The following is a 15285-nucleotide window of genomic DNA, read 5'->3' as shown; positions in this document are numbered from 1 at the left end:
CCTCATAATCTCAGTTAGAGAGGTCATTTGAAAATGTTCCTGCCACAAGTCAATATCCGCTGGGTCGTGTACACAAAGAGGTGTAGATTGGCGAATTGGTTTCAGCTGAGCGTAATCGCCGAGCACCAATACAGATACATCTCCAAATGGTTTATGACTTCCTTTGATTTGTTTGAGCCGTGCATCCACATAAGCAAAGAGGGGCTTAGAAACCATTGAGATCTCATCAATGATCAGATTGAACGTTGAATAGTTCTGACCTGATTTCATCCAACTGATTGCCAAGACCTTGAATTGGAGGTTTTAACGACCTTGGAAGTTTAAACAAAGAGTGCAGTGTTGTTCCACCGATGTTGAAAGCTGCCGTTCCAGTGAAAGAAGTGAGCAGAACAGTTGGAGCAGAAATATCAGCATCCTCTGAGAAGCGTGGCAGCCTGCTGAGTAATTTGCGTGCCTCTGAGTAAATGCATCGAATCAGAGGCGGCTTTCCAGTACCTGCCCCACCATTTACACACAGAAAAAATGGCTCTGGTTTCAGACCGCACACAAGTTTAAGGCAGAAGTCTCTGATGGCATAGAAAATACAGGCCTGCTTCTGGTTCAGGTTCTGATACATTTGTCTCAGCAAAGTCGGATCCATAGCGGGAGGTTCTCTGATGGCTCGCATTTCATTGACGGCAGACGACTGAGGACAAAAGTCTGGTAAGTTTTTCTGTTCGTTTTCAGGCTCTGCCAGCTGAAGGTCGTCGTCACACTGCAACCTCACAACTTCAGATTCAGGAGCAAGATTACACCACTCATCAATCACATGGTCTCTGCTTTCCTCAAACTCTTCAAGGGTACTCTCAATCTCCTCACTGTTTTCTCATATTTGTCTCTGTTTCTCTTGACAACACTTTTGACGGTTTCAAGGAGGTCTGAACCTGGTAGGCGGACACAGACAGAGGAGTAAAATGACTCGTAGGTAGGAAGACTGACGCTTCGAATTTCAAACTCTGACCGATGAGGAAGGTACAGTCTCAGTAATCTGGCATAAAACTGCTCCGGTTCCTTCTCTTTAGAACAATGATAGTAGCGGACTTGTCATTTTTTCGCCTTGTTACAAATCCAGCTGATTTAAAAGTGGTAAAACACCATTAGTGCTTGCCTTCTCTGAACTTACAAACCTGCAGGTAGCAGCGAAATCAGCCAAACACATTTCCTCATATTCGGGTATTTCAGGCCTTGCTTTGTACTTATCCGTCAAACTGGTCATCCATATATTGCAGGAATCCGATGGGATATCCTCCAAGAAAGACATTGGTCGACTCATCTTTACAGGATTATCGTCTGTGGGTATGAACACAACACTGCGGGAACAGTTTTTCATCTTTAATCCACAGGCTCGAGCAACACACTCCTGAGCACTAATTTCTCGCTTTTTAGAGTACGCTTGCATGATCGCTTTCATTTCATCACACTCATTGACTCGGTCCATGTTTGAATTGTCAATCACTGTTTTCAGGTACTCTGACAGTCCACTTTCTTTCTTTGTGATGTATTTTGTTAGATACTGTATACATGAGTAGGCATTTAGTATGAAAGACACATCAATGTTACTGTCCCAAGCTTTAAGCAGATGTGGATTGTAAGCATTTATCCAGCAATCTTTGGGATCACGCTTCAAGTAGATGGCAGTCTTTTGTTCATGGTCTGAAGACAAGATTCATACTCTTCTAGCGTCAAGTGACACCGAGAAAGGATCTGCTCTAAACTCATGGAAGCGACTTCAGGTTCGTTCAGGAGTTGCATCAAAGGTCTGAGTTTGGCTTTGGCAGTTTCAGTGTCATTGTTCTCACCTGGTCTGGAGATCACTGTGTTTCTGCAGGGGGGCTTTGGAAAACCAAATCGACAACCAGAGTTCACACTCTTGAAACAAGATCTGGTGTGATTCTTACTGTGTCTCTGAACTTCAGAAACTTTCCGATACAGTTCTGGTTCTCTGTCTGGATCAGGAAGCTGTGCCGAGATGTATTTATCAACAAAATTACACACAGTTTGATCGTCTGACTCATCCAGCTGTGGAGCTCCTTCAACCCATAGCATCGCATGGATGTGTGGACTTCCTCTGTGCTGAAACTCAACTCTGTAAAATAGTCAATCACTCTTCCCAAAGGCTGAGCATCTGACAGCAACAAATCTCTGAAAAGTGCCTCAACTCGCTTATCAATAAACGCATGCAGGTGACAGGATTGGATCGCAGAATCTCAGACTTGGCGGTCCAGTCAAGAGCGTCGACATCAATTTCCTCACCTTGTTGCCTCTTTATGGCTTGAATGATTTCAGGCCATCTGAACTCTGCAGCTGAAAACGTGACAAAAAACAGGGGGTGCCAATTTGACGAATTATACTGAACAAGTCTTTTGTTGCTCTGTTCCAGTATGCTGGAGTACCTCTTAGAGGTTGCATGAATCTCATGGCGTCTTTATTTCTCACCAGTTTCTCAACCTCTCGTTTGTCCTGCAACATACCTGAGGTTATTCTGCGACCATCTCTGGTTCTGGTCTTTCCTTTTCGTAGCTGAATCGTCATGCTGTTGTTAGCCAAGTGTATCTCTGTCACAAACTGTGCAAAAAACAAGTATGTTGGGTCTCTGGCAAAGCGATTATCAACATTAAATAGCCGTGACTTGAAATATCCACTTGGTGTCACTTTAATGAGTCTCCTTGTGTCCAAAGTGTTCTCTGATGTTGGAAATTGTACCGGGAAGCTCATGGATTCCAAATTTGGGGTCTTAAAAAAGCTGACGGGTGAATTTGATTGTGCCGGCGCCAAGCAGTATGTACTTTCAGAGAAACAAAGTATCTCTTCTGATATGTCAGGAGGCTGAAGGCATGATTCTATAGCAAATCCTCCATTTGGCAAATCACCTTCTTCTCCGTCATTTATCTGTTGCTGGAGTTGTTCACAATCACTGTCCTGATCATTTTCAGCCTCACATAAAGCATTTTTCTCATACTCGTCAATTTCCATCAGATCTGCTTCATCATAGTCATCCTCATCCATACTTACTTCGCTATCATCATCATCATCATCGTCATCATCATCAGGAAGTGTAGGGTCACAAAGCTCAGCTTCATGTCTAATATTTATGTCCCGATACTCTGGATGAATCTGCTTCAGTTTTAGTAATGCAGAGATTAGTTTAGACCAGGTTACTGTCTGAAAAAGTTGATGACCTCTATAGGACAAACGTCGCTTCAATTTTACTCTCATCACTTGGGACTCACTCCGAAGCCGGGGCAAGGCATTGACTGTCTCTTGGAGCTCTGATGGTACACACACAAAATTGCCCCTTATTAATCTTTGTCTGCCTTTTGGAAGAGGAATGATCTTTGCGAAAGGTATGCACTTAGCAATCAGGTGTCTTTCCAGAATATTCAAATCTGACAGTTCACTGGGAATTTCTGCCAAGTCAAGTTTGTTTGCTGCTGCTAGTGGTGGCATGTATCCTTTCTTTAGATGTCTGTGGCAGGTGTGACAAATCCACTCTTGACTTCTCTCATGAGGTACTGTACACTGTCTATCCGTGCAGCTTTCATCGCAAACATGGACATACTTGCCTGTTAGACACTGTTCAACCACATCTGGTTTCTTTACATAATTTGACCTTTTACAGAGTTCTACTTGGTTGGGAAACGAGGACTTGTGACACACAGTGCACACATAAGTAGGGCCAGCCTTTATATTTAATCTGAAAACTGAAATGGCTTCATTAATCAGTCTGTTCTCTGGCGTATTAGTTTGTGCAACACATGTTTCAAGATTCTCCGTTTCTCTCTGAGGAAATCTTTTCATCTGTCTGTATTTTCTTTTACATTCAGTGCACATCTGTTCTTTTGCAGCATCCTGAATGAACTGTCTTTATTGTATTTGTCTCTCATTAGGGATTTCATCAGTTCTTTGTGTCTGAGCCTGAATTCTCTGTTTTTTGCATAAAGCTCAGTCTTATAAGACCTCTGTCTCTGTCTAAATGTTGGATTATTTCTGTATAAATTTCTCATGTAGCTTTTCTGTTGTTCCTGAAATCTAGGATTATTTCTGTATAAATTTCTGATGTAGCTTTTCTGTCGTTCCTGAAATCTAGGATTATTTCTGTATAAATTTCTGATGTAGCTTTTCTGTCGTTCCTGAAATCTAGAATTATTTCTGTATAAATTTCTGATGTAGCTTTTCTGTCGTTCCTGAAATCTAGAATTATTTCTGTATAAATTTCTGATGTAGCTTTTCTGTCGTTCCTGAAATCTAGGACTATTTCTGTATAAATTCCTGATGTAGCTTCTCTGTCGTTGCTGAAATTTCGGATTATTTTTGTATAAATTTCTGATGTAGTTTTTCTGTCGTTCCTGACATCTAGGATTATATCTCTATTAATTTCTGATGTAGCTTTTCTGTCGTTCCTGAAATCTAGGATTATTTCTGTATAATTTTCTTATGTAGCGTTTCTGTCGTTCCTGAAATCTAGGATTATTTCTGTATAAATTACTCACATAGTATTTTTGTCTCTGTTTAAATTTTTCATTCTCTTTGTAAGCTGTTCTGATGCGTGATCTCTGTTTCTCTTTAAACTCATAACTCTGTCTATACAGATTTTTCATGTACAGGTTTCTCTTCTGCTTCCTTTCAGGGTTGTTTTGAAAATTCCTGTGAGAATAAGATATTTTCTTTGCTCTGAAGGACTCGCTTAATGCATAGTTTTCCCTTTCCTTCCTTTTTGATTCTCTTTTCTTTGTTTCGGTATCTCTGCCTTAAGTAGTCTCATCTTCATCTTTTGTCTTTTCGCTTTAGGGTACTTTGACAGTTTCAAAGACATTTCCAAAAGTGCACTTGTTGCATTTTTGTTTCACTGGAAATGGGGAGTACTATATTTTCTTGTGTGACAGACGACATAAAACTAACTGCATTAGATACACCTTCAATTACATCATCAGAAGGACCACTTGCAACAGGACACATGACTTCAACATTGATGTTTGACTCAAGAGCAGGAATGTTTTGTGTCAGGGAAGCAGACTCAACCTCTTGCTGAACAGCAGTTGGTGTCTCGGATTCATTTAACAGTGGAGAGGTGCCAACTGTGTCTGAAGCGTCTCTCTGGTAAAATGAGAGGGGCTGGAGTTCAAATGCACAAGATGATGGAACATTAAGCATTGTGTACACTGATTTTAATCTGTGAATCATGTCACTAAGACGGGAAATTTCAGCATCACTGCTGTGCCAAAGTTTAAAAGATTGCATGTCATTGGCATTCCATTTTTGTTCCTTGTGTGTGGGTCAAAGTATCCATACTCACCAAATCAGCTTCTAAAACCCCAATGGCCAAGCCTGACATGATCAGCAGCCCATATTGTACATCTGATGACAATTGTCTCAATGCTTTTTCCAGGCTTGGAAAACTCTGTCCACCTCCAAATGTTCCACATACGGGTACTGGAGTCATGGCGATCTGATATGTTGACCTGCGTGCCAGTACCTCATTTGGTAGTTCATCAGTTGCCAAATGGATGCTACGAGGAAATCTTTCTCTAGCCTGTCTGTACACGGCATCACCTTTATCCAGAATGAGGTCAAGATCTGGTCTGGTAATTGTTTCATTCTCATGGAAAAAAGCCAGAAAAACCAAACTGTTTGCCATACACTGACTGTTCCTGTATTTTCCATATTTTAACGAATCTTGACTCCGTGAGGCACACACATTTATCACTGATGGCTGAAGTTCTACATTAACTCGAGACTGCTGAGCTGAACCACGTCCCCTTTTCACCATGTCAGCATAAGACATTTGTGATGCACTTTCTGTATCTCTTGCATTATGCTGAAATACTGGTTTGGCAGTGTTTCCATTAGATAGTGTCACAGAGGATAAACTGTTTTCACTTATATTGTTTACCTGCTGTCGTTCAAAAGACTCTCCAACTGACTTGTTCTCCGAGTTAGTACCTGTCACTTTATCGCTCTGAGGCTGTTTCTCCTTCTGCCATCTGAGCTTCTGAGCCTGGGAACGCTGATTCTTTCTGGGCATTGTTGTTTAGACTTCTGGACAGGTCAGGCAGGAAACAGCAACTCCAATGGTCGTTGTTGATCTTTTTATCTCAAGATAAGCAGATACAACACAAAACTACACCAATGCACTTACAATCAATGTATTAGTGTTGAATAGCTAGTCAATACAAACCTGTGAACAAACCTGAAGTTCAGTCCAACGTCAGTAGCAGCAAGCAGGAACACGAATTAGGCAGCTCAGATAAAAACTGAGCTTTACTTCAGTCCAATTGGAATTTTGTTCAATAAAGATTTAGCTCAGAAGATTAATTTTCAGTTTTTAAATGTATACAGATCAAGTATTTAGTTGATCTGTTTCAGAAATTATTTAAAATAGAAAATTATAATCCAATTTTGAAATAGAAGTGTTTTTAAACTTCAGGTCCAAATCAGATTACTCAAAAAGACGTCTTAGAAATATCAAAGTTTTACGTTTTTTCTTTTACTGTTTTGACTTTATGCCAATAGTGCTCTATAAATATATTTGTCAGACAAGACCAGAGCTTTACTTAAGTCCAATTAGAATTGGAGCAATGTAGTTCAGCAGAAAGCAAACTTTGCTTTCAATTTCAAAATTTATACAGATCAAGTTTTTAGTTGACCTGTTTTGAGTAATTATTTTTGGCCAATTTTTAAATGGAAGCTTTTCAAACAAACTTAAGAGATTACTCAAAAATGACGTCTTAGATGTGTGAAGCTTCCCAGTTATTTACTCTTACGGTGGAGAGAGGTAGACAGGAAAGACAGAGCAGTGAGAGGGGAGATTCTCTCAGATTCTCAATGATAGTCAGATGAGTTACTGATGAACTCGATAGAAGTAGGATTTCTCAAATATATAGCCACAAAATCAATGCCACAAAATTCATGTCACAAAATCAATAGAAGAACTGTTCAGAGGTCACAGGACGTAAGATGTGAGTGGAAAACAGATCTAGTTACTGGTAAACTAGATTAAGAGAGACAGGCAAACATCAATTTGGCAGTAAACTGATGGTTGAAGAAATAAAGGGAACTCTGGTTACTGGTAAACCAGGCTCCTGAATTCGGAAAAACCAGGCCACCTATTGGGATGCTGGTTTTTGAAGAAATTCGTAGGAGAGTTTAGGGATGGGATAGTAAAATGCACAGTAAATGGTTTTCCAGATATGTTGGAAGGAAGAGGAAAGGAAAAAACACAGTTGGAAAATTAAAATGCTTCCGACAGTGGTTAGAAAAGAGGGTCCGTGGAACACCTGCGAGACAAAGAACAGCCAATAGACATCAAAATGAAACATTCTCAACAGAGCAGCTTCTGGGTCAGATTTCATCTGAAAAGGTTCAAACTGTGAAGAGATTCATACCTACTACTATTGTGAACTAAGCTTTGTGGTGTGAATTGGGTTGTTGCTGTGTTTTCATGACCTTTATTGAAATAGTTCAATGAATGTAGATTATGATATTCTTACTGAAATAAGATGCATCCCAGCATACCAACAGATAAAAGCCAGTTGCTTTAGCAGAGTTTAATGTTGACTTGACCTTCTTCATCACAGAGATTAAAGTGAGTGACAGAAAACCTCATCACGAGTCCAGAAAACAACTCAGAGGGTTGTTGCAGTAGTGAGTCATGTTTCTTACAGGGTTTTGGACAACAGGGTCGTCATGTGAGCATAACCAACATATCCTGTTTGAATCTAATTTAAAGCAAATGTTTGTGGACATGATTTTATTCAAATTGTGTGTGAGTCAAGTTGGATCAGCTGTGACAGCTCGGCTGATCCACATTGAAACATCCGCTCACCAGGGAGAAAGGTGTTTGGGTCCACTTCTCTCTGTGAGGGAGAGTAGAAACAGTTTGTTATTAGCTGACCAGAAAACCTTCAGGAGTCCAGAACACACATGTCTGCTAAGGTTCTTTGTCCTCTGTACACAAGCTGCTTTGATCTAGACATTTCTGGACGTTTCAGCTAACTTTTTTAAATCAAATAAAGCCACATGCTGCTAGTACTCACCTCACTGAGCAGAATTTGGTGGAAATATCTAGGTTGTCTGAAAGGAGGGAAATAACAGTTAAATTTATTGAATTTATTTAACAAAGGCACATAGACAAAACAGACTAACGTAAAAAGCAGCAGTCCTATGTTTGCATCACTCTGCTTCTGCTGTGAGCGTCTGTCCCTAATAGGGCCATTTTAATAATGCATTTGAAATTCTATTGCAATGAAGAGTTGGGAGTGACACTATTACCTTATTTATGTTTCCAGACAAGGTTCTGTCTAAGAGGATTTTTTAAAAAGACATCGAGTCTGTTTTTTAGATACTAAGATTGTAATGTATATGGATTTTAGACAGCTCATAAGATCACCACCTTGTTACACATTTGTTTAGTGCACAAAGATGGTAGCACAGCCCAGAAAAAAATATCTCAACAAAATCAGGAAGTTTGCTAAAAAGCTTTAAATATTTTCAGTCCAATTTGTGAGATTTCTGTGTTCATAAAATGTTGGTTCAGAATGAAACTGTCAAAAACATTCAGGTTTTCCACATTGTCACTGTCTAATCGTATATTTCCAAATTTATTGTTAAAAACATTTGCGCTCGACAGGCTGCTGAACTTTGCAATGTACTTACCAGGCAAAGAACGCTGGTGAGCAGTTTTCTTTCATCTGTGAAAAGACACTGTGTGTTATCTCACAATTATTGACTTGATCAGAAAAATACACAACACGTTGTGTATATTTAGGTGAATTCCAACAGTTAACACGTTAGAATGGTTTTCAGTTAAGACATATAGTAGGCGTCAATGATAGCATATCATGCTAACGGTCGGCACCCATCAGAAATAGGAGGGTTAGCGGTTTATAACTTCATTATGGTATGGCGATTCGTTAAGAAGCGATTATTAATATCTTTAAGAATGAAACCGTCTTTCATCTCTTACATTTTCTGATTATTGCAAGCCAGCTCTGCACGTCACAACCCAAGAACAAAGCAACGTTTATCGAACAGCCTCTTAACGGCTGACAGTCCGTTTCAGTTGAACTGAAAAGTCTAATCAACTCCGAGGTTACCGTAGCAATTTTATACATATTTAGCTGAATAGAAGCTGATCATGAAGACAAATACTAACATACATGGTTATAAATTAAGTCAATTGGAAATACCCTCTGCAATCTGAATGGACAGGTTTTCATACGAGTGATACCGTCAATTTTAGCATATGCTAATGATTGTTTGCTATCAGAAAAAAACTCCGTATAGCGGCTTTCAGCTTTATTAAGTTACAGCCACACTTAAGAAGCAATTATGTAATAACTATTTGACAAGGAAACCGTCTCTCATTGTTTATAATTTTATTATCACGACAGACCCAAATAACACACCGCTTACCTGTTGGGGACAAACGAAGAAGTGAGAACGTAACAGCAAAGAACGTCACGTCATGTGTCAGAGGCATTCAGGAGGACTCGGATATTTCCACTTCGATTACGACTGTGGCTTTTACATGCTTGTTAAATCAATTCAAGAAAGATTTGGCACCAATTTTAAGTCTCATGTACAATTCGGGTTTTGAAACAAACATTTTGAACTGCATTTATTTTTTATCGAATTAGAATTAATTATAACATTCAAAATTATATAGACTAATTATTAATTCCCTTCGTTACTTATGCCTTACTGTGACTTTTGTTGAAAGTTAAAAATGTATTGGCATAAATTGTTATTAAATAACACTGCTTCTTCATCACTGTCATAAAAAAATATTAAATAGAAAATATAAATGTAATTTACTGTGGGAGAGGCGCTCATCAAATGCTGGTGACGTTCATTGAACGCCACTTAAAGCCACTCAACTGCGCATGTCCATAAAGCCGTGGCAGGTTAACGTGTTCTTGTTTGTGCTCTTGTTCTCGCCACAGACATAACAACTAACACACTAAAGCAGGACTGTCGGCAAAAGCGGGCATTGGGAGAAATTATCCACCTCAGAGTCATGGTCACATCCATACTTATAGGTCTTTTTTCTTCATCCCGCAGTTAATAAAATTAACGGCGGGCCAGATTAGGATTACACAAAACCACAGGTGCAAACCGGAGGTGCAAACCATTTAAGCAAAATTTAAATAATTAGATTCAAAATCAGATAGACTCCTTATTTCCCTTCGTTACTCATGTTTTACTGTGGCTTTTGTTCAAAGTTCAAAATGTATTAGATTTAAGTCTTATTAAATAGCATTGCTTTTTCATCACTGTCATGAACAGCGTTCTGTTGATGAGTGTTGATGAGTCTCAGCGTTATGTGTTTAACAGTCACGATGACGTATCAGCCCATTTAATCAATCATAACACGCGTTTTTGTTACTGGAAACCATATTCAAACATCTGTCAAAGCTTTATAAGCAATTGTATTTTTTAAGTATGTTTTATTACATAGCTCAGCATATTTAAATATGATTAGTGGCTATAACAATAGAATAGGAATAGAATATTCTGATATTGATGTATGAAGAGCAAATTACAAAGCACAGCCGTTCATAAATTAATAAATTATTTAGTAATAATGTAACCTGGTTGTAATTCTCTTTTATTATAATTACATAAAATGTCTTCTTTTGGTTATTTGTCTTGGTCCTTATCTTACTGAAACACCTCTGTCATTGTTTTAACCGTGTTATTTTAAGATCTGAAGCCCCTCCCTTTAATTTCTTCTTCTGTGGTATTGTCTTTAAATTGTTTGCGCCCCTTAGCCCCTCCCCTTTTGACATGTCCTGCGGGAAAGGTGTGTGCTTTTCATTTTTCCATCTAAATACATTCAGTTTATTTATAGATCTATTAAGTTAATTTTTGTTTTATACTTTTGTTTGGTGTAGGACTTGGAGCAGGCAGCCTATAACACGGTTGTTTTGTCTGTATTTTCGTCAGAAATAAACCGAGAATCATCCGCTTGAAAGAAACTGTGTCACGGTCCATTCACTCAAAAACCAGCACAACGCAGAAAAGGATCCGGTTACAATAGCAATACATATTTATGTAACTATACAAAGACAAGTAAATAATTATTAATAATGTCACAAATAAATAATGATTAATTAATATATATATATATATATATATATATATATATATATATATATATATATATATATATATATATATATATATATATATATATATATATATATATATATATATATATATATATATGAGCTTCAAGAGATAGTCTTGAAGAATGGCTATGAGAATTATAAGAATTGCAAATATGCACTCTTGAGAATACATATTTTCTGAATGACTGCTGCTGAAATGCAAAAAAAGTAGAAAGACACTTAGGTAGGAAGATTGACGCTTCGATTCATATATTAATAATAATTATATTGTTTTGCCCTTGTATCTGCGTCTCTTCTCATCAACAGAAATGTTAATGGTTTTGTCATTTTCAATATGAACCTCTCGCTTGTTTGGGTTGTCATTATCTATTTGAGCAATACTCTCAGGTTTGGATTTCTCCGTAAAAANAACCGCTACACGTGTTTTTATTTTTATGGTCCGCTAAAGGCTTTCATCCTTCAAAAACTATCCGGCATACAATTTTTGCCCAAAATGTTATGGTTTTCCGGCTAATTAAAATCAGCTGACGGATTTAAAGGGGCGTGTCCATTTACATGCCCTGTCATCAAATACGGTGTAGAAAGTAAATTTTCGGTCGGCTGACCGACAATGTTCGGTATGACTTGACACAGAGAAGACTCTTAACTTTGGATACTTTAAAAATATTGGCTTTGTAACCTCACGTCAGGGTCGAAATTCACCTGAAACCCCCTCCCATGCTCTCTGAATGAATTTTTAGCAGCTCTGAATGAGGTGCTAACAACGGCGCTCCTGCTTCAAAGATCACTCGAGCCAAGCTGATTACCCTCCCCGTTATCTTCCTGCTTCGTGCGTGGAAACTAAAAGCTAAATGGTGCGGAGGGGGATTTCTCCAACCTGACTGTGCAGAAAACCCACGTTTTGGGAACTAATAAAAGTGGTATTTTTATTGTGATCTCTTACTTTATAGTAGAATTTATATAATTTTAATGCTTTGTGCGAGGAATCTTAAGTTTTGAGATGGTAGGAAAAATTTTGCTGCAATTTAGTCTCTGATTTGTGCGTGATTTCATCACAATGTGAGGAGTCATAGAAAGAGCTGTCAGTTCATTGTTATGTATATTACACAGTGCACAATGGTACATTTTGCATGTATATGGTGTAAATGAAGGTTTGAAACTTTGTATAATATATGGGCACAACTTCTGCCACAAACAGGAACTGCAATTTGTTTACATGTTAGCAACTTGCTAACCGACTTTTTTCAGATCTTTTACAGTAGCTGCGCTGTTACAGACTTAAAGGAATACGTGGTTTTCAGTTGTACTTTAACGTTTTCTCTCTTTACTTTAAGCACAACACAGCAGGTTCACAGCCTCACCGTCAGAGTCTAATTACACAAACACCAAACACACACGCACACACACAGATATACATATACCTGAATAACCTGAAAAAAAGTCAAAAAGTGAAGTTTAATTCATTTTACCCCCTCTAGCGCCGGAAGAGTTGAGAATATTTAAAACAGGCAGAAAACGTTGTGAATTAATGCATAGAAAAGGGATATGATTGTATAAGTTAAATTTCATCATACTACTTTTGAGACTCACAATCCACTGAATAAGTGAAGGATTTCCACTTATATATATATATATATGGTGTAAATTCCATTTCCAAAGTTTATGTTATATGAAGAAAGTGTCATTCAATAGTAATCACCAATTTAATTTGAACAGGTTAACTGATTATTTTATAAACTATAAAAAAGCAAGCAAAAAAATTCTAAAAGACCTGAAATTTCAAGAGTGAAACATAACAAATACCATTAAAAAGCATAAACAGAGATTAGTCAAAAATTTTAATAGTTGAAAAAAGTTGAAAAACTAAACTGAAAACATTTATTTTATTTAAATTGCAATTATTTTTTGATTATTTTTTTTATCTCATTTCCGTGAACCTCAATATCCACAACAAGGCTCCCGTCTTCCAGCATTTCATCAAACGGACTCCACAAATCTGCAGCAATCCGAAAGACTTCATCACTGTCCAGGAGGACATGTTTTTCATTTTCGTCTTCAGTGTCCATGACACCAATGACTACAGCCGCTTTTTTGTCTTCCATTTTTTCCTGTTAATACAGTACAAAAATATAGTATATTATATTAGAAATATAATCAGGTATGTCAATTTTCATGTTATCATCTAAAAATGAGAACAAAAAAAGAAAACCAACACCAATGTTAAATGTCAAATAACAGTAGCAACTTGTTTGATCTTTTGCTATATATGCTATTTCCTTCAGGTTTACGTTTTTTTAAGTCCAAGATCATTTGTTTTGTGCATTTCATCAATCAGCAAGTTCAAAGTTATTCATATAATAAAATATCATACAGTCAGCAACTGTAAATGAAGCAACAACAACAAGCATGACATTTGGTCACACACCATAATCAAAAACATTAACATTGTGGATGTTGGTTCCAGATTTGTGGAGCATTTATGTTAATTGTTGTTTCTCCTTTATTTAAGTCTTCTTTTGGCAAAGCATAATAGACTTGAGTCAGAAAGTATTGAATGGTTTCCAGGATATCAAAATATGTAATAAGCCATTCCATAATTTTGAAGTTGACAAAAAATTACAAGGTTAGCTCTGAGCAGTGGCACTTTTCACACTTTGTGTATCTCCAAAGTTTAGCAAATAATTTTAATTAGAATGCCTCAATTTTAAAATATATGCACATTTTGCTTTAAATGTCTAAATCTACTTAAAATTAGATTAATTTACTTCTTCAGGAATTGACAACATACCTGAATTGTTGTAAAAGTTGTGCTTTGCAGCTGTAATCCATAGCCAGAATCCTGGCACCGAACATGTGTAATTTTGACCTGTTGGCCAATTGCCAGTTCCACCAGGGTTGCTTCCCTCCAAAGGGAGACGGGCATTGTGCAGCTGCCCTGTAATTAAAAGAATTATTGACAAAAAAATTAGAGATTTATCCAAGAGTTCTCAAAAAGTCAACAAACAAACAAAACCCACCAATCTACCTTTTCTGACCAGACGCTGCAAAATTCACATGCAAGCTGGTTCATGACACAAAAGCTGGTTTTATGTCATGAACTTGACACACACACGCACACACACACACACACACACACACACACACACACACACACACACACACACACACACACACACACACACACACACACACCCCATTTCCTTAGGCACTTACCTTTTTTTATCCAAATATTATTTGTTTTAAAAATAAATGACAACTGCAGCTTTGAACAAGTCTTAAAACAAGTTATTATACCTCTTTCAGCCGCACTGTCCGGATTGGCACCATCATTTTTCCCGACATCACAAGCCTGACCGCAGCAAACTGAGAAGTACAAAGAAAAGTACTTTTAGAGTTCGCATATTGTTCTGTAATGGGGCCTTTCATGTTATCTTCTACCCAGTTGAGATTTACAGTTAGCAAATTAAGTCCTCTCTTATGGAAAAAATTAAGAAATATAAGAAAAATCCTACCTCCACAATTTCCCCTTGCACCGTCATCAGTCCTTTTGACTCTGCTGCCTTCTCCAGAAGGGCCATTGGTGCTGCTGGGTTTAAAATGGCCTCTGCTTTCTGTAAAAGCTCTGGAGTGATGTTCACCTTCGGCCCTTTATAAAATTGCGTGGCGGGAGTGACGTTAATGATAAGGGGCGGCTCCGAGCCCCTGAGAGCGTAGCTCCTCATCACATAAGATTGGCCCTCACAAAGGTTTTTGAATTTTTTTCAAATATAATTACTTTTCCAATCGTTTGCCCATCTGTGACAGTTAGAATTTGATTTTTCTTTTTCTGTAATACCTTTGCTTTACCCTCCTTTACTGCCCAGCTAATTACTTTTTCTTCCTCTCTTATCTTTATTACTGCGATGTTTACTGGTGGTGGCCTGTAGATCGGCGATTGTGCGCGGTTTATAATGGTAGATAGAGCCATCCTAGGGGGAAGTGAAGGACAGAAACAAAATGTCAGTATTACAAACCCCATCAAGAGTCAACAGTGTCACCTCCTCAGCCCCACGCTTTAATGGGACAAAGGACACATATTAAAGCAAAGAAGCTGTTTACCACACAATAAACAGCAGTT

General features: G+C 37.9%; 1 protein-coding gene and 1 long non-coding RNA gene across 2 annotated transcripts; both read right to left on the bottom strand.

Annotated features, from left to right (window-relative positions):
- Window positions 1-6751: 6751 nt before the first annotated feature.
- On the bottom strand, window positions 6752-9654 carry LOC145550287 (uncharacterized). The gene is made up of 4 exons (XR_014086194.1): window positions 8692-9654; window positions 8073-8109; window positions 7862-7892; window positions 6752-7313 (listed from the first exon to the last, which is right to left on the bottom strand). It is a non-coding gene; the product is annotated as an uncharacterized LOC145550287 (long non-coding RNA).
- Window positions 9655-13031: 3377 nt separating this feature from the next.
- On the bottom strand, window positions 13032-14899 carry LOC145550285 (uncharacterized). The gene is made up of 4 exons (XM_081604327.1): window positions 14681-14899; window positions 14463-14531; window positions 13957-14103; window positions 13032-13276 (listed from the first exon to the last, which is right to left on the bottom strand). Exons 1-4 carry the CDS (start codon window positions 14888-14890, stop codon window positions 13067-13069), a joined length of 636 nt encoding a protein of 211 aa, XP_081460453.1. The 5' UTR covers window positions 14891-14899; the 3' UTR covers window positions 13032-13066.
- Between the last annotated feature and the right edge of the window lie 386 nt (window positions 14900-15285).

This window comes from Poecilia reticulata, unplaced genomic scaffold (genome assembly GCF_904066995.2).
Source record: "Poecilia reticulata unplaced genomic scaffold, P_reticulata-male-v2 Scaffold_30, whole genome shotgun sequence".
NCBI classification, from domain to species: domain Eukaryota; kingdom Metazoa; phylum Chordata; class Actinopteri; order Cyprinodontiformes; family Poeciliidae; genus Poecilia; species Poecilia reticulata.
The sequence above is the reverse complement of the archived record's forward strand: the minus strand, read 5'-3'. Positions and strand labels throughout refer to the sequence as shown.

What these genes read in the sequence shown, in the direction of transcription:
- LOC145550285 (XM_081604327.1), bottom strand. Translation starts at nt 14,890, where the DNA reads ATGAGGAGCTACGCTCTCAGGGGCTCGGAGCCGCCCCTTATCATTAAC. An exon ending in TGCAAGGGGAAATTGTGGAG is followed by an intron (nt 14,532 to 14,680) that starts GTAGGATTTTTC and finishes TGTACTTCTCAG; the next exon opens with TTTGCTGCGGTCAGGCTTGT. An exon ending in GGACAGTGCGGCTGAAAGAG is followed by an intron (nt 14,104 to 14,462) that starts GTATAATAACTT and finishes TTTTAATTACAG; the next exon opens with GGCAGCTGCACAATGCCCGT.